Here is a 20,341-nt window from a genome sequence, read left to right on the forward strand (position 1 = left end):
ACACGTACTTGTAACTCTCACACAGGACCTAAGTGAGCAGCACACGTCTAGAAAGGATCCCAACGGTCTCTCCTTCTCCTTTTTGGGCACAACTGCTCCTCAACGAGCCTAGACAAGGAGACAGACAACGAAAGGACTCTGGGCCGAAGGCATTAACCAGGATTCGGGCAGAGCAGATTCAGCCACTGATGTTCAGCTGGCCAACAGAGCTCAAGCTATTTCAGTGCCCTCTTCCACCTCACTTAGAAGTTCCCTATCAGCCTCCCCAACCTATTCCCTCTCACCCCAAGGCTGGGAGGAATAAATTGCCTTCTGTGTACTAACAACCTGAAAGCAGATGAGAACAAACTGAGACTATTCTGGTTAGCTAGGAGTGTTAAGAGAATCAGTATATGCCCAGTGTTTATCAAACTCCAGGAAATCAATTTAGATCATAGCTGGCATTAAATAAAATTCGGTAGAACAGATTAGAAAATATCAGTGTACTGCATCATGACTCAATCACACATATATACATATCTAGAAGGAAGTTCCATGAAACAATGCTTACCCTTCTTACAGTAGGTATATAGGTGTGAGGACATAAATGCTTGCTGAGACCAGAAAAATTCAGTTGGAGCAAGAGCTTCATGAGGTATAGAAGAGGGGGAAAAGTGAGGAGGTTGGTTGGGAGAGGACTATGAAATGCCTAGCATATCAAACCCAAGAATTGGGCTTTATTCTTTAAGCAATGGGAACATCAGAAAATTTTAAATTAGAAGAGTTTTAAGGACTATCAAATTTGTTTGTTGGAGTACAAAGAAAGAACAAGAAAGTAGAGAAATTAGGGGGCTATTATAATAGTCCAAGAAATGTGGGAGATAAATCAGAATGGTAGGAATGAAGATTTTTTATTGAAAGAGGTTTAGGAAGTTAAACTGCCAGAGCTTGGTGCCTGTGTGAACGGGGAAAAGGTGGCATCAAAAATGGTATCTAGCTAAATGCAATGTGGTATCTTGGATTGTATCCTAGAACAGAAAAAAGGATGTTAGTGGGAAAACTAGTGAAATCTGAATAAAAGCTGGAGTTTAGTTAATACTAATTTACCAATTGACATTGGTTTCTTAGTTTTGACAAATGTACTGTGGCTATGTAAGATGTTAACGTTAAGGGGAACTTATGTGAGGGGTGTAAGAAAACTATTATCTTTGCAGCTTTTCTGTAAAACCAAATTTACTCCAAAACAAGTTTATTAAAAATAAATGTCTAGGATTTTGGCCTGGGCACTTGGGAGCCAGGTGGCTCTGATTCTCAAAGATGGAATGCTGTAGAGGAGGGTTAGAGCAGGGGCAGATGCTAATGCTCAGCTTTAGACATGTTGAATACGATGTTCCTGTGGCTGGAGGGCGAGATACTTAAATTGATCTGGAACTCGGAAAGAGATCTGGGTTGGAGAAAAGAGACTGGCAGTCAGGGTGGGCTGGTGGGCTTGCCTAGATTGCCCCAGGAACACTTACATTCAAAGGCAGAGAACCATTTCATTCTTGGTTAGGCCTGGGTGCAGAATAACAAGCTTACCAACGATTATATACCTACTGAGCACTTACCGCACGCCAGGCCCTGTTCTATATGCTTTATATTGCCTCATGGAAAATGTACAATTTTGACTTTTTTTACAGATAAGAAAATTATGAAGCAGTGGTACTCAGCTAGGTCATGTATCTTAATCACCTGTGGAGCTTTAAAAATAGATGCCTTAGAGACACTCAGGAATCTAGTCAAAAGCCCAAACCTACACATATTCACTGTACTGGTGGTTGAACCAGCTATAGTGTACGAATCATCTCTTTTCCCTTGTTTATCCAATAATTAACTTTCTTCTTAGGATATAAAGCATTTATCATTGTTGTATTAAAGTGTATGACATTTAAATCTGATGTTAACACCATTAGTACACATGTTCTGATCTGTAGGTCGTATCTTAAGAGATATTTCACTTCAGACAAACCAGAAACCTATCTTTATGTAGTACTGAGTAGCACAGAACTGGATAAAGTAGGGTTCATCTTACAATTGGAAATGGTAGAAATGCAAAATCTCAGGCTGCACCCCAACATGCAGAAACTAGAAGTAGGACCCAGCAAGCTTAGTTTCAATAAGCTCTCCAGAGGATTGGGATGCATGCCGAAGTTTGAGGATCACTGCTTCAAAGAAACTTCAATCCGGTGGTTCTCTATCAAGACTGACGATAAGGATTACCTGGGAAACTTTAAGAAATATTCTTATGTCCCAAACCTATTTAGTTGAAATCTGGGAATGAGTGCAGACATTTTTAAAAGGGGATGTATGTGTGCACATTTTACAGAGGAACAGCATATCTGTTTTGTTAATTATTTATTTTTAGAGAGAGGGGAAGGGAGAAAGAGAGGAAGAGTAACATTGGTGTGTGAGAGACACATCAGTGGGTTGCCTCCTGCATGCATTCCAACTGAATCAAACCAGCAACCCTTCGCTTTGCGGTACGACACCCAGCCAGCTGAGCCACTCTGGTAGGGAGAGCTGGAACAGCACGTCTCTTAAAGGATCGATAAGAAATCAGCAGCTTAAGTTTCCTCTGGGAGGGAAAGCAGGTGATCAAATTATAGGGAGAGGAGAAACATTTTTTTACTATGTGTCTTTGTACTGTGCGCATTTTTTACTAAGTGCAGGTGATACCTATTCACATTAATTAAAATTTTTTTAGCTTAGTGGGGAAAGAATCACTGCTTTGGGGGAGTGAGACATTAGCAAGCATGATATGTGAATGAGCTAGATGGGAAGGAAACGGGGCAGTGAAATAGAATGTGGGGCTGTCAGCGGCTAACAGGCAGTTAGTGCATGAATGAAGGGAAAGGGGCAGGACGAAAGACAGACTTGGCCAAAAAGTCCAATCAAATAATCCTTTTTCCACTTCCTTTCTGAGGTGATGCCACGTAAAGGAAACTCAAACCACAGAGCTCAATTTATCCATATTCAGCTTTATTCTGAATTAACCATCTATTTAGAGTGCACATCAAAAGAGTAGAAAAAAATAAAGCCCATCAAAAAGTTCCCTGGCACGTGGGAGAGACACATGACATTAGGAGCCCTGTTTAGGGAAAGAAATGTTGTCCAGGTCATGGATGCCGTTTTTGTCAATGACTCGAACACTGAAGGTTGGCAGATTCAGGATGAACCGTTTCTGGAGCTGCAGAGACATGAAGGAAAGCAGTCAACAAATATTTATGAGCACTATCTATGGGCCTGCTGATCGAGACACCGGGCGTACAAGCAGATAAAAATCTCCGCTTTTGTGGAGCTTATATCCTATTGGGGGTCACTGGTGCTACAAGAGTGAAGAAAGCCCAAACTACAGCTGAAAGCTGACTGGAAGGTAGTGAGCAAGAACTGGGAGTTGCAGCTGGGAGCTTGCCTCTGGTCAGTCAGCTGATGAAAAAATGAGACAATCCAATGCTCTGTTCCCCGTCTTCTACCAATCAGCCTGGTAAACAGACTCCTCTTTTAAAATGTCTCAAGGTGATAAGCCAACAAAAGAGTGATTGCCCTTAGAATTAAGTTTCAGACCAAAGAGCTCTCTACAGTCACCCACCATATTATCAGGACCTGGTACGTGTGAGTGTGTTTGTGTGTGTAACTGGAGGGATGGTGGGAGGATGTCAGGAGAACTGCTCTTGGAACGAACTCTGCTTCTGTCTCCTCCAATACAAGCTGACCCACCATCACAGTAACATCTCTGCACTCTCCTAAGACTCTGCTGAGGAGGCTGTTCCTAAGGAGCCGCATGGAAGTAAACAGCCCAATAACCTGGCTGGAGATCACCGAGGGACACAGCTGGAAGAAAGTTTTGCTCCTGTGGCTACCCTTCCTGGACACCTCACTTAAGAGTCTCCAGAGAAAAGACACAAAGCTCTCTACCTGTTTCCTTAGGAGCATATCCCAGAAAGGTCCACCCTCCCAGGCCTAGGCTATCTCTCCCTCAATGTCTCCCATTTCCTTCAGTGCTGAGAACTGGGAAGCAACTATCAATTCACTTTCAGAGTCCGCTCTGGCTGATGATTCCTATTATCCAGAAACAAGATTCAAGACTGAGAAAAGGTGACAACAAGGAAATGTGGATTTCTACTATGATCATCTTTTGGATCTATGAGGAATAAAGTCTCAAAGCACTTAATATTCCAGTAGCTTCTTCCTGGCAGCCCCTTGCAACACTTGGGGCTGCCAGACTAATATGGGCTCTCAGCTGAATAGGTAAGAAAAGTACATGAGTTTATTCTCAGCTTCTGTGTTGGAACAGGGATTTACAAACAAGAGGAAGAAGGGGGTACAATGGACTGAAAATGACAGGCTGTGTTAAGAGGCCCTCCAGCCCCTTTTTCTCATCCTCCCACTCTCTCACTAGACTATGAATTCAAATTAATCCTTAGGCCACAAGAACAGTAAAAGAATGAAAAAGCCTAAGGGAACTGCTTTCCTTTACTCCTCATCCTCCATTCATACCCCAAAGCCTCCAACTCTTGGGAGTAGTACTAGATTGGGTGGCAGGTCCATGTTCCTGACCTCATAAACTAAAGGCTGCTCCCCTCTTCTGCCCAAAGCTTCCTAGTTGCTTTCTTCGGTCCCCTGAATTCTCAGGGGAGGCATCTCTCCAGGACTCGGGACTCGTGCACTGTTAAAAGGGAGCAGATAGTATGGCAACTCCAGGTGGCAGCAGTTCTTAAAAGTATGGCCCAGCAAAATCACCCGGGACTGCTAGTTCAACTATTCTCAGGCTCTACACCAGGACAAGTGAATCAGAGGGGGTAGGGGTGGGGCAAATCTGTTTGATTTTTAAAAACAAGTTCCTCAGATGATTTTTATACATGCTAAAATTTGAGGACCACCGGTCTGGATAAACAAAAAAGAAAAGTAATTAAATTGTAAAACTAACATCAATGAGAAAATGACCCATAAGAGGAAAAAAATAAGATTACCCACCAAACTCTATCTCTGGCAGCAAGTTCACATCTAGTTAATGGGTACTTATTACACCTTCTGGCAAGAGTCAGAAAAAATGTAACTGAAGAACAAGAACAGTACTGGCAAAGAGAGAGACAAAACATTCTTTTCAGTCCTTTCAGAATCCCAAGGGAGCCACTCACCTCCTCTAGACATTTCCTAAGAAGCTCCACTGCCATCTCACGTGAGAGAGCTGAAAGAGAACACAGAGGCCAAGCGCTCAAGGTACTGCCATTAAATCCAACTTTCCGCTGCAACTTTTGATTAAATTCCCAACTTTTTCAGGTCAACGTGTCACATAAACGGAAAAGGAGAAAAAAAGAAAAAAAGCCCTAGCCTTCCAGCTAGCAACAAACATATTCCATATGCAGTAGAGGGTGCCCCAGACCCAATGCTCTGGCAGCCACAAGCCATTGCAAATTGATTTGCTACAGAGAAGGGTAAGCATGACGGAATTCTGCCTCCCATGCCGGGGCCTGCCTCTAGAGAAGTCCAGCGGCCTGCCTCTTTTTCTATAGCCCACCCCCCCCACCTCACTCCCAAACCCCCTTTAGACCAGGGCTTAAACCAGTTCCATCTGCCCTAGCCAGCTGCAAATCAGGGAAAGGGAAGACAAGGCCAGAGTTTTAGCCTCCCTTTCCCAGCTGGGTCTCAGTTTAACAATGGAAAGAGAATTCATAGGATGGGGCCAAGACTCATAAAATGGGAGCCAAAGGAACTGTCCATGGGCATGTCAAACTGGGATGACATATTATGCAGTTAGGCTTCAGGGGTGGTTGGTGGTTATTTTGGTGAGCAAATCAGCTGTATTACTGACAGATGCCAAATCCAGAAACGGTCACTAGAAGGCCAGGCTAATTATTTTCAGGATGTGGCCTGGAGCTCTGGCAAAGCTGAGGGTGAGTGAGAGGGCAGCACCAAAAAAGAATGAATAAGCCAGATTCTTATAACACCTACAGGGAAGAATAGAATGTAAGGAGAGAGGTGGTTATCTGTGCTGCCTCTATAGCCTGTTAAAGCTATGACCCCCAAGTGTCTATTGCTCATAGTGGCTAATGTCAAAGTTGGAATTGGGGTCAGAAGACAGAACTTGGCACAAAAGCATCCCTGTGCCGAAGGCTTTGCCAAGCTGACAGTTTCTTGACAAGTAGAGAGCCAGCTTTATCTTGCAGGAGCGGGTAGCCATTAGGTGATAAAAACCAAGGGAAGGGCCCAGACTTGTGGCCTTCAAAAGCTTTGACATTTAAGCAAAGAAATCCTTAGTTGTCATGCTGGATGAACATCCTCACAAGCTCAAAACAAACCCAGACCACTTGGTTTATTTGCTCATTCTCTATAGCTTTGATACTAATAATCATCTAGGCAGGGCAAAATGAGTGAAAAAAACAAACTTTTGTAACTGAAGAATTATAGTTTTATTCACTACTCCGACCCCTCTTTAAAACAAATCAAACCCCAGCTCTGGACACATGCAATATCTCATTTTATCTGGTAAAAGAGGGACTTCTATCAACTTCTCAATAACCCTACTGACCCACAGAAGGAAGCAGCTTCCAGGGGTACCTGAATGTGCTTCTTAGAATCCCTGCTCCACTCAAGCCCTGGACGCCCAACGCCCAGTGGTAGTGCACAAAACCACGAAGCAGCTGAGGAAGGAGCTCTGCTACTTTTCCCCACCTGGATTGCTGGAACTTACTTGGTGTGTAGTACCGGTCCAGGATACTGAGAGTCAGGAAGGCACCATAGCCATGGGCTGCGAACGGGGCCTTGGCCAAGGCTGCCAGGTAGTCCATGTAGTAGAGTGCCGGACCCTCATGCTCATCATAGCCAGCCAGGAGGAGGTTGACATGATACGGGGTCTACAAAAGAAAGACACAGCAAAGTGATTGTCAAAACAGTAACACCGACATCGCTTCCCATGGCAAATGGGAACATTCTATCTCTTGATGAATAAAAAAATAGCAGCAACTAAGTAAATCATAATTAAAGTAAAAATTAGAGAAATTTAAAGAACTTTGATTGTGGTAAGAATTTAGGGGAGGTCAGCCTATTTTCTTTGAATAGAAGAACATTTGGAGCACTTTAATGAACTTTAAGGTGCATGAAAAAGATGCTTTCTTCTTAAAGCCTATGGAGCAGAACCTATTATAAAAGCATTTCAAAGGTAAAGCATGGGTGTCCTTGTGTCTCTCCTAATTGCTGAAATCAACAAACACAATTTTGAGACTATCAAGCTACAGACTAAAGAAAGCAGAGGCACCAACCACATCATCCTAAATAAACAGGCTCAGGCTGAGCACCTGAAACAAAATTTTATGTGGTTAACTATATGTCCCACTATTAAATAATTCTTGGGCTGGGGAAAGATATTAGATCTCAACTATTTAAGTCAAATCAGAAAACTTTTAATATAGACAACAATAATGGAAGGCCATAAAATTTAAAAAAACAAACATAGAAGAACTATAGATTGAGGTGAAATGCTAACATTTTTCTAATATAACAAGGTTCCCCTAAGATAACCAAGAAGTAATTTTTATCAATGAGACAAATAAAAAATAATTATAACTTGGATTTACAGGTGTCCTTTCTTTGTTTTACCTGCAAGTCTAAGAATGCAAGTTCCTACAGAGAACCCTAAGTCTGCCTTGTTCTTCATGTCCAAACAATTATATTTTATTCTACACCAGCTGGGCCACTTTCCACATTAAATTCAGTCTGTCTTTGCCCCCAGGAATTAGCAGCAAGAGTCCCATCTTATATGGCTTCCTTTTTCTCTGTAAAATGTGTTTTTCCTCTTGCATTGCCTCAGTAATCAGGTGGTAAGCAGGCCTTGCCCAAAGTTATGTGTGCATCCCTAAATTTATATATTTAATTAAGTGCACATTAAATGAAACTGAGTACCTTTATGCCCCCTATTATACAGCATGAAGTAATAACAGCTAATGGTCATAAAAGTGACATCCTACATTCTTTGAACACTGGTTAACATGGGCACTTGGCACCCTGAAGAAACCCATATTAGAACACATGAAAATATATTATATACGCACTTGAAATTCCAAGTCTGCTGTGCTAGGTAACATCTGCCCAAGATTACACAGTAGATTTAACCTGCAAACAAGTTTCTGCCTTGGGGATAACATGGTTGATAGACTCCAAGGAATAAGAATTGACCAGCAGTAGTCAAGTCTTCTGAGAAAATAATTACCTGCCTATCACATTTCTCAGTGGGTAGTATGCTACACTCTGCCAGGCTCTGGGATTCTCTGCTGCATTCTGTGACTACGTTCTTCGTATGTCTGATCTTAGGCAAGACACTTAACCCCTATGAGCTTCTGCTTCCTTATGTGTAAAACTGGGTTAGTTAATCCTTCCCCCTTCTATCTTCTAGGGAGTATGGTGAGAAAAAGTAATAGAGGTGAGGCATCCCAAACTCTGGAAGAAAAGATGCTACCTAAACTCCTAGTACATTAGCTACACTCTTGTCTCCTTTTGATAGATTTTTTAAAATGTGCAAACAGTACTGTAAAATGAGGCAAAATACCTTGGTGTTCTTATCGTTAAAAAGAGAAAGAGAAAGGGAGAGAGAGAAAAAAATGGGGATTCTAACAAGTTTGCCTCCTTGGCACTTCCTTAAGACATTCAATACCACAGTCTCTTACCTATCACAAGATAATTCATCTTTTTGCTAAGAAAATAACTCTTCTTCATTCATTGACCAAAAGATCCACTGTATGGTTAACCAGAACAATTTTATCAAGTTGCAATGGTACATTAAGAATCCACCCAGATATTCAAAGAGGCCTAACCAGCAGAGCCCAGATATGCTCTGTCTCCAATGAGGATCTTGCCCATACAATAAGATTAAACTGTGTTTAAAACAATTAACATCATTTTAAAAGCCACCACCAAAAGATTTTACATGAAACTATGTCAACAGAATTACAAAAGCAAACTGTATTGCTTAATTGCTCTATATAATATCTCTTATTTATGCTTAAACATCTGACAACACACACACTTGTCAAAGTTGGGAGTCAGAAGCTACAACACGTGGCACAGAAGACAACTCACAGATGATTGTGTGACTTCAGATTACCAACTTTCACATGTGTGAGATGCTTAAGCATAAATAAATGGTGTTATCTAGACTAATTAAATCAATACATCTGTGTAACAACTTGCAGTTTCTGAAATTCTGACAATGCTCCATCAAAGATCTCTGGTTCACACTAGTTTTTTAAAATTTCAAATAAAGTTTTGTGTACTGTTACTCTCTCGCTCCTCTAAGAATCATGGCATTTAAAGTGACTAAGCCATAGTTACGGGTTTCTTGACTGTTACATTCCTTCATATTCATGATTCATTAGTGTTTTCTTGGAATGAGACAAATTCAAAACCATTCAATTTTGTGCCAGTCTTACAGCACACATATGTGTAACCACTTGTGGTATGTTTAGGAAATACTTGATACAACCGACCTATACCAGTTATAAGCTCCATGAAGTCAACACTCTATCTGGCTTGTTCAATGATGTATATACTCAATAAATATTTGTTGAACGAATAATAATCATACCAGAATGCATTACATATGTTCTAATATATGTATGAAGCTAATGCCTACTATCACAAGAGGAAAGATTAAGAAAACCACTAAACAAAGGTCAGAAAGTGACAGGTCCTACTTCTGAGAACTAGTTCAAGTTTAAATCAACTGCCAGCCCCTCTCTGAATACATATATGTTGTTGCTTTTTACTAGACTCCCAGGTCTTCTGTTTCTATCTCCCTTTAGACATGGGCTAAGTAAAGAAAAATTTAGGATACAGGTAAGGCATTTATAATTAAACAAGCACATAAATAAATATCTCAGAAGATATAGTTGGGCTACTCTGCAGAATTAACAATCCTGAGCTTGAAATTTGACTCTATTACCAGATATATGGTTTTAGAAAAGTTAGTCACTTAACCTCTCTTATGTTTAGTATTTTCATTAAGAACATGGAAAAATATCTACTACAAAAGGGCTGTGGTAAAGATTCAAACAGATAATGAATATAAATGAAAAGCATAGTGCCGAAAACGGTAAAGGCTCAAAAAATGGTAAAATTACTACTGGGGAAACACAATCATCTGTGAAGTTCACAGTGTCCATGTACTCAGGAGAATCACATCTACTCCTGGTACTGAAATACAAGATAAATTCCTCATATGTCTTCATGAAGGGATATGGAGAGATGTTTACAAAAAAGGCCTAGGTTCTGTTGTAGTCATTCTATGTTTCATCTCCCTTATATTGGACTGTAATCTCTCCTTAAGAGAGAAACAGTAACCTACTTAGAGGAGACACCAGAAAATCAGAGAAGATGGTAGAAGGAGGCCAAAGACAGGAGAAAAATGCTTAAAAAGAGCAGACCAAATGATACACTCCCTGAATTACATATGTTCTACTCTGGAGACCTTTGACTTAAATAAAATCTTCATACATAAGCCCCCCAAATTACATACAATAATATTCATTAGGGCAACTACTTTTATAATGAAAAAAAAAAAAATGGAAGCAATCTAAATGTCCATTGAGAAGATGGAGGTGTAGGTAAACATGCTTTGCCTTCTTGCACAACTACATAAAAAATTACACCTAGACTATAAAAAATATATCACCCAGAACCATCAGAAAATTGAGCTGTATGGAAGTCTTGACAACCAAGGATATAAAGAAGCTATATTCACTGGCCAGGATGGAGGCATAGTTAGACATGCTACGTCTCCCTCCACAATTAAGAAGGAATACAACTACCTAAAAATTTTAAAAATAACCAGAAGTACCAGAATATGGAACTACATAGAACTCCAACAAAGAAATAAAGAAGAAGTATTCATCCAGACAGGTGCAAGAGCTCCACCTAAGACACACAGGTAAAACACAGAAGGTTGTCAGGTAGAGGAGACAGAGAAGAATGGCCCAAAAGAGGGAGCAGATCAAGATTCTAGTAGGAGAACTGAGTGACGAGAAGATAGCCAACCTAACATGCAGAGTTCAAAACACTGGTGATAATGATGCTCAGACTTGACAGACAAGGTTAAGTATGACAAATGCATAAGTGAAGAAATGAAGGCTATGCTAAGTGAAATGAAAGAAAAGCCGCACGAAACCAGTGGTGAAGAGTGTGTTAAAAGCAGCAAGAGAAAAGAGGAGCGTTATCTGGAAAGGAGTTCCCATAAGACTGTCAGCTGGTTTCTCAAAAGAAACTTTGCAGGCAAGAGGGGACTGGCAAGAAGTATTCAAAGTGATGACAAGCAAGGATCCACAACCTAGATTACTCTGTCCAGCAAAGCTATCATTTAGAATGGAAGGGCAGATATAGTGCTTCCCAGACAAGGTAAAGCTATGGAGTTCATTATCACCAAGCGATTATATTAAAGGGACTTATTTAAGAAAAAGATCAAAACTATGAACATTAAAATGGCAACAAATTCACAACTATTACATCAACAACTGAATCTGAAAAAAAAAAACACAACAACAACAAGCAAACAACCAAAACAGGAACAGAATCATAGATATGGGGATCATTTGAAGGGTTATCAGCTGGGAGGGGGAAGGGGAAGGACGGGGGGGGGGAAGGTGCAGGGATCAAGAAGCATAATTGGTAGGTACAAAATAGACAGGTGGACATTAAGACTAGTAAAGGAAATGTGAAGCCAAAGAACTTATAATGCACAATCTATGGACACGAACTAAAGGCAGGGGGGATTGCTGGAAGGAATGGGGGTACTCCGCAGAGTAGGGCAAAGTGGGGAAAATTGGGACAACTGTAATAGCAAAATCATTAAAAAAATTTTTAAAAGTGCCTAGCACTTTTACTATGCCCAAAACGTAGTAAATGCAGTAAATAACTTTCCATATTTTCCTTCTTTTCAGCAACCTTAAGGTGTTTATTGTCAAAAACATTCACATGCATTAATACTTACAGCACATCTGCTTTATAGTCAACCTACCCTAACCTATCTTGAAATTGGCACAGGCATGGAGAGACACAGATTTTCTGGAAGCCTTTTTGAAAAAAACAAAACCAAAAACATTCTACATCCAGATTTGGAGAGTAAATTACCATTTACTAAGTACCTTCATGCTGTTTCTGTCCTCACAGCTATGTCCTTATAGGTATGTTCATCCTGAGTGCTGAGCCTCACTTTGTATCTACTTTTTAGCCAGACCCCTTCTTCCCCTTGATCAGTATTATGTGAGACTTGGCCAATTATTCAGGAGATGGGAACACTAATTAATCATGACCGAATTGCCAAATCCCCTTTTACAAAGCATTCCTTATTCTGTGCATGATATAATTTAGTCTTTGCCTGTCTCCACTATTCTAATCGTTTAGATAGCAAATACAGGTAATAAAAAAAAGTTATTAAGTCCCCAAGGGGAGAAACTCTATCTTATAATGTATCTTACATGTCTAAGCATCTTCTACAACAAAGGCCAGGGCTGAATAGTATATAGAATTGTGATCTAACCTAAACATCCAAATGGCCAGTAAATAAATCCAAACATTTAGTTGAGACATGCTGTCCAATGCAATGGGCAGTGCAAACATCAACATGCTTAAAGCAATATCTAGCTAACACACTAAGAAAAAAAATTTTTTTAAAGAACCATCCGGGAACTAAAAATGAATTTTAGCTTCTAAAATAAGGTATCACCAAAATTTTGACTCTTTTCTTTTTTTTTACATGTGGGTGTGTGTGTGTGTGGGGGGAGGCGGGATGACCTAGACAAACATGGTATCTTTTCCTCTCTTAAAAAAATATACAACATAAACTTATTTTAAAAGTGGTGAGCTTTAAGTCATTTTGAGATTTCCTCAGCTACACAAGATAAAAACAGGGTACATCAGATGACAGCCAGAAGGAGAGGGGTTGGAAGGATGTGTGAAAAAGGTGAAGGGATTAAGAAGTACAAATGGGCAGTTACAAAACAGTCATGGTGATGTAAAGTACAGCACAGGGAATATAGTCAATGATATTGTGATAACTCTGTACGGTGCCAGGTGGGCACTGGAAATAGCAGGGGGATCACCATGTAAAGTATATGACTGTCTAACCGCTATACTGTATATCTGAAACTAATACAAAATATTGTAATACTGAATGTAAACTTTAATAGAAAAATAAAATTAAAAAAATTATATGCCAACAACTTGGACAACCTGGAAGAAATGAATAAATTCCTAGAAACATACAATCTTCGAAGACTAAATCATAAGAGAACAGAAAATCTGAACAGATAACTACTAATGAAATTCAATCAGTAATCAGTAAAACACAGAAAAAGAAAACACTGTACATCATTATAGGGTGGTGGCAAGGTTTAAATAAATGTAAAGTACTCAATGTAATGCCTGTTACATTCTAATAATACCGATTAGTTACTATCACCATCATTTACTACCACCACTATCATTTTTAGTATCTTATTACATTATTTAACAGATCTGAGTAGACAATAAAAAAATTATGAAGGCCCTGGCTGGGTGGCTCAATTGGTAGGAACATCATCCCATGCACCAAAAGGCTGCGGATGTGATTCCAGGTCTGGGCACATACCTAGGTTGCAGGTCTGATCCCTGGTTGGGGTGCAGAGGAGAGGCACCTTGTAGATGTTTCTTTCTCACATTGATGTATTTCTCTTTCTCTCTCTCTCTCTCAAATCAATAAACATACCCTCAGGTGAAGATTACAAAAATAATAACTTAAAAAAAATATTATGAAGATGTTCCGCAGAGAGCCGAAAAAATTATCCACCTTTTTTGGGTGCTAAAAGGGATGAGATTTAAGCCGAGGAAATCAGGCAATAAACACGTCTTTTCTTTTTTTTTTTCCCCATCTTCATCCAAGGTATGTATACTGATTTGAGAGAGAGAGAGAGAAACACCGATTAAGAAACATTGACCAGCTGGTCCCCCCACTGACCAGGATGCACCCCGACCAGGGATGGAACCTGCAAGCTAGGTATGTGCCCCGACCGGGAATCAATCCCACAACCTTTTGGTGTATAGGATGACACTCCAACTAACTGACAAGGGCAAGTACATCTTTTATGTACTTCTCCCTGGGATTGAAATAGACCTCCCAAGTACCTCTGAGCTCTGCAGAACTGAGCTCAGTTCTACTTTGTACACTTGAGCTCAATTCCCTTGTACACTCAGGAATGGAAGGTATACATGGCACACACATGCAAACTTTCCTTAAGTTAGGTAGAACATTTCCTTCCCTCCAACTCTGGTGCATGCAACTCCTTGTATATTTCCTCTCTCATGAAAAAGAAACACTGTAGTGACTAGGAGTGTGAAATTCCATAAATTTTACAGCTAAACAAAACAGTTGTGATAAATACACTGAAACAACAAAATCGGTGATGAGTTTGGGCGGTGACAAGCAGCAGTGTGACATCTGGCGGAAGCCAAAGTCACAGCAAGGGGGAGAGAGGTGGGCGTGAGGAAGCTTCCTGCAGAGCGTGGACACAGAAAAAGAGAGGAATTGACAGTCTCCCTTTGGAGCCTGGCCAGCCTTTGCCACCTCTAATTGAATAGGACAACGTGGCTATGAGAGGTGCCTCGGAGGACGGTGCAGTCTTGCAATGTGCTGCATCTTGGAACGTTAAGCAGTGTGTGAAGCATACTTCCATTCCTGGAGGGTCAGTGGAGGGTCAGTAATTTGGAAGACAATGCAAGACCATCAGTGGGATAAAGGAGTTTGTCTAGTAATGACAATGTTTTAATACAGACCTCTAAATACATTAAACAAAAACTGGGATGTGCCTGTTATTTCTTTTAGTGCGACCAATTGTTAAAGCTGCCTAAATAAAATTCCATCTTTGCCACTGAGAGTACTTCACCAAAATGCAGTCTATAGAGTTAGAAGGGATCTAAAAGCTCAATTACTTTACCCAACATCTCTTTCACAAATGTGGGGACTCAGTTCAAAGAGGAGGCAGTGACTTGCCCTAAACCACACAGCTAATTAGTGTTCGAGTCAGGACCAGAATTCAGGCTTCCTGAGTCCAAGTCTTGTGTGCTTTTCTAGGAAACCATGCTGCCTCCACAAAATGGAAATTAATGTGAAAATGATTCAATATGTAAATGTCAGTTTCACACTCAAATATTTTATAACGTATTATTTTGCATACCAGCCTCTATTGTTCTCTAGTTCATGTATCACATATCATATGACCAATAATATTTTAAGTTTTAAAAGGGCAGGTTTAACATCAGACCATTATGGCTTCTCTAAAGAGTCTTAAACTATGTAAGACATATAGTAGGTACTCAATAAACACAATAAATAGATACTAACACCCTAACTGCTTTGCCAATGCCCAAATTTTCAACTTCGTTAACAAATAAAATTATTTTCTCACACTGGTGCTCTGAGCTCTGAATAAAGAGCTTCTTTCCAATAACCAACAGAATTTACTAGCTACTTGGTTTAGGTAGGTTTGGTGGTATAACTTGCAATATTCACTATTTCAAACAAAAAATACCACAAAGATTTCAGCAACTTCCAATTGTCCTCATGATCTAAAAGATTATAGTTCTATGGATGGGGATGGGGATGGAGCTGGGGAAGATCTTATCTAATCTAATGCCTAAGCAATATAGAATTATTTGTATCCTGGCTTGGGTCCTCTTTGACACAGTATTTTTTAAAAAAATATGTTTTATTGATTATGCTGTTACAGTTGTCCCGATCTCTTTTCCCTCTGCTCCCCTCCACTCAGTGACCCCCTTCCCTCCAGCTGTCCCCCCACCCTTAGTCCATGCCCATTGGTTGTGCATATAATTCTTCTCAACATCTTCCTATCTACTCCACTCCCTCCTACTATGCTTCTTAATTCCTGCACCATCTCCCTCCTTTTCCCCCTTCCCTCTCCCCACTGACCTCCCCCCAATATGTTCCCCGTACCTATAATTCTTTTTCCGCTCTCGTTGCTTACTTAGTTTGCCTTTGTTTTGATTCCCTAGCTTCTGTTGTTGGTTGTTGCGATACAGTTTTTATTTTAATGTTCATAGTTTTGATCCTCCTTCTCCTAAACAAGTCCCTTTAACATCTCATATAACAGTGGTTTGGATCTGATGAACTCCTTCAGTTTTACTTTGTCCTGGAAGCACTTTCTCTGCCTGCACAGTATTTTTTAAGGAAATCCATTAATTTTTTTTCTAATAACAATGATGGCCATGCCTTAACTATAAATGTACAAAGTTTATAAAAGTTTTAACCAAGTACTGTGAGAATTCTCCAAGACAATAACACAGGATAATTATGAAATGGATAGATGTCCCCGTCAAGTTCACTTTGCATTTGGAATGTGAATATATTATAGATTCAATAAATGTTATTTGGCATTTACTCTGTGAGAAGCATTATGCCAGGTGATAAAGATGGAATCCTCAATCGGGAAGGAGCTCACAAGGCAGACAGGGGTACAAAGGATTCCGGATGGAGGAAACAGCATTTGTGAAGGCAAATAAACACAGAAGAACAAGGAGTGTCTAGCTAGTGGTGGATATGGGACATGTATATATGCCTAATGAGTTAGGTGATTTCAGCAGCAAGCGGAAAGGAAGTGGAACCACAGGAACTGGGATGAATACTGTCATTGGCTTCCTAAAGAATATGAACTTCAGCCCTGGCCGGTGGCTCAGTTGGTTCCACTGTCCCGTAAACCGAAAGGTCGTGAGTTTGATTCTCAGGCAGGGCACATGCCTGGGTTGCAGATTCAGTCCTTGTCAGGGTGTGTGTGAGAGGCAACAGATCGATGTTTCTCTCCCTCTCCCTCTCTAAAATCAATAAACATGTCTTCAGCTGAGGAGCAAATAAATAAATAAATAAAGAATACAAACTTCAGTATATAATCCATGGAGGAGTCAGTGAAAACTACTCCCACTCTCCTGCCAATCCAAAGCTTTTTCATGTCTCAGAGCCTTGCAGAAGCAGTAGAGGGGACGATATGGAATATCTAGAAGGCAGAACTGACAGGAATTAATAACTACTAGACTAGAGGATGAGGGAGAAAGGAATCTCAGTAAGGGGAAAGGTGGTAGAGCAAATGTAAAAACCTCAATTTCGACCCAGTGAGCTTAAGTTGGGCTGTCCAGAGGCAGCTGGAGAAAGAATACACTGTACAGCTGAAATCTGAGAATGAATGAAGAGCCACCCAATTAGAAGGCTTTCTTTACATCAACACACATTCCTACATTTACGTGTGGACGGCAATAGAGAAAACAGTGACAACAGCACACCATGGCAGAGGTATTCTTAGGCTGCCATGAGAGCACAAAGAAGCTGAGGTGATGTATGTGTGTGGGGAAGTACAAAGAGTTTCCCGGAAGAATGCTGAACTGAGTCTAACTAGCAATTAAGAGCTAGCCATTTGGGGATGTGGAAGTACATTCAGAGGAGACTGATCAGCAAAGTGGTGGAATGGGCAAGGCAGAAATGCAAGAGAGAACCACAGCAGGTAAGGGAAGTGCAAGTGATTCTGAATGAAGAGAAGAAGGTGAGTGAAAAAAGGGTGAGGAAGGTCCGGAGAGAGAGCAGGTGACAAAGTGAAAGAAGACAGATGAAACACAGAGCCTGATCTCTAAGGCTGTGAACTTGTAAGTTTAAGGAAGCAGTTGTGGAGAGCTGAGAAGAAACTGGACTTTTTCTCCTTCATGACTACAAAATGTGACTAGTTCTGTCATCTACAACTGCCAGAGGGGAAAAAAAGGAGCTATGAAGTTGGAAGGTAAAAACAGTTTTCAATTAATCCTGTGGCTGGAAAAAAACTGTGAGTTTAAACTGATCAAAATTGGAATACTATGCTGAATTTCACAACAAGGAAGTTAAATTAAACTGCCTGACTTCTCTTTCTCTCCCATTTCAGGTACATTTTGCAGAACTAAAAGCCAAACCGGGCCATGTTTATAAATTCTCACATTAAATTGAGAAAAAGAGGAAGCAAATGTGCCTCAAATGAAGCAAACCTTTTAATTTTCAGAAGCCCAAGAAAAAAGAACATTACTCTGAAAGTGACTGTCTAACCGAGTTTTCCCTTTTCTTTTCCCTGCCTGAGGTCATTCTCTCAGTGTATTTGGCATACCTGTTTGATGATGGCAGATGCAAAAATCATAATATAAACATTTGCCTTTAATAATGATTAGCTTATGTTCAAATGTTTTTGTTTAGCACACTGGCAAAAATTCTTATAATAGCTGAAGTTTCTGAACTTAAGCTCAGAAATGTTCCTGCATTCACAACCAACATTTCAAACTTTAAAGTTAAAGCACCCTTTAAATTATTGTTTGAAAAAATTATAATTCTAAATGCCGTATAGGCACATGTTTTTGTGAAAAAAGTAATGAAGACCTGAGATGAAATGTGCCTTCATCGCTTTATGTTTGTGTGACCTGAGATAGTCACTTGGCCTTGGAACCTCACCCCACCTGAATAGAAGGGATAGCACTGCGTGCCTGACAGCTGTGAGGAATGAAAAGTGCTCACTGTGTTTAGTTTCCTGGAAGATGTCCTACTAAGTAGTAGGTGCCCAATAATTGTCAATGGAATCTAAATTTTAGGAACAAAAATCAATTAATCAATAAATAAATACTGTATATATTTCAACTTTTAGCAAAACCAGATCTTAAAGTTCCCCTTCAATAATTCCAAAATATCTCTAAATTTTACTTCTCTAAAGCCATGACTAACCCCAAGTTTGAATGGTTCTCCTATTAAAGTTGTAATCTTACCGTAATTAGAAGTTTAGAAATTTAATGAGTTGAAATGCAACATGGCACAGATGCCTTATTATACCAACTAGTTAACACAGTATTTGTTTTCTACATTAATTTTACTTGCTAATCAAAAATACTGCCGTCTCCAAATGACATTAAAATAAAATTGCTGATTGTGCAATGGTAAAACCAACAACACCATGTCTGCAACAAGACTACTTGAATCTTTTTTTTAATGAACTGGCAGTTTCCAGGAAAAATTTAAGACTCTATATATCTTTAAGTCAGTTCTCAACAATTCAAGTGCAGAAGCCATGCTTTGTACACAAGGCATATATTAAGTTATATATCCTAAACATGCCCATGAGTATCTATTAATGTTGAACATCAGAGCTGATGCATCTCCCTGAGTTAATAAATAAATCTGCTGAAAAAAAAAACAAACACAAAAACGAACAGGATTATGTATGACTGTATATGTTTTTGGATGTCCATGGCAACTAGATAGAGTACTACGGGAATCCTGGGGAGAAAGCTCTGTAGGAACCCTTCTCTTAGAACACAGTGCTTCCCATTAGCAGCCTTGGTTCAACACAACTTATTCCTGCCAGTTCAGTAGACAGGGAAGCTCCTCATTAGTCTCCTTGCTTCTTTTCCAGACGCTCTACCGAAGAGCAGCCAATGGTCTCAACAAATTTTATCTGATCATATTAACCCCTCTTAGCCAACAAGCTTCCAGAGTCCCATTGCTTTTAGCATAAAGCTTTTTCATTAAAGTTTTCATAATATGGACTACCTCTCTAATTTCAATCTCTTACCATTCTCCTAAAAACCTCAGCTGCAATTAAACTACTTTAGATTGTGGATTTTAGGTATGTAGCAAAAGCTATACAAAGAGATTTATTTATATTTGTTATTCAACTGGTAAAGTCCTAATTTGTGTACAGTACCCCACCAGTTAAAACAGATAAAAATTAGGCTCAGAGAAGAACTATTTGTTTCTGCCCTGAACATCATTAGAAACCCACTGTGTCTAACCTAACACACTCTCTACTTGGTCTGCACTTCCAGTTTTCCCTTTTGTTGCAACTTTGCCTTAATGACCGCTGATCTGTCAAGGCTCAGGTTAGGCTCTATCTGTCTGGCTATTGTAGCGCTCGTCACTCTGGAGTGCGCTTGACTTTACTTCTCCATTTCCCCAACTGAAGGCACAAACTGCACTTTGCACCTCTGCTTCCTCAGCCCTAAAGAAGATGCAGACTGTAGATCTGCTGAATGAATGAACGAATATCAGCGCCTATGGAACTTCTCAGTTATTGGAAATGGCATATATTAGGAGGCATCAGAAAGGGAAACATGAAATTCTGGCTGGTTGTTTCAATTTTAAAAGAATCAGAAATTATTATTTCCTCTCCCTTTCCTTTTTCTTTCCAGTCTAGTTAATCCTATTTGCTCTATTGTCTACACTCAAAAGTAATGGTAAATCTAAACTTAAGTGTTACCTTTCTTTTCATTAATTAAATGTAATATTTTTAATTGAATA

The 20,341-nt window shown here is 39.8% G+C and overlaps 1 protein-coding gene across 1 annotated transcript in view; it reads right to left on the bottom strand.

Moving 5' to 3' along the window:
• Positions 1-2,976: 2,976 nt before the first annotated feature.
• PSMB2 (proteasome 20S subunit beta 2) overlaps positions 2,977-20,341 on the bottom strand; it is a 31,197-nt gene continuing 13,832 nt past the window's right edge. The window contains exons 4-6 of the mRNA XM_090269096.1: positions 6,710-6,872; positions 5,157-5,206; positions 2,977-3,205 (exon numbers count right to left, since the gene is read on the bottom strand). Of these exons, the coding sequence (XP_090125222.1) occupies positions 3,098-3,205; positions 5,157-5,206; positions 6,710-6,872 (321 nt within the window). The 3' untranslated portion in view covers positions 2,977-3,097. The remainder of the gene's footprint in view (positions 3,206-5,156; positions 5,207-6,709; positions 6,873-20,341) is intronic.

The sequence above is a fragment of the Furipterus horrens genome, unplaced genomic scaffold (assembly GCF_987537825.1).
Source record: "Furipterus horrens unplaced genomic scaffold, mFurHor1.1.pri manual_scaffold_3, whole genome shotgun sequence".
In the NCBI taxonomy this organism is placed as follows: domain Eukaryota; kingdom Metazoa; phylum Chordata; class Mammalia; order Chiroptera; family Furipteridae; genus Furipterus; species Furipterus horrens.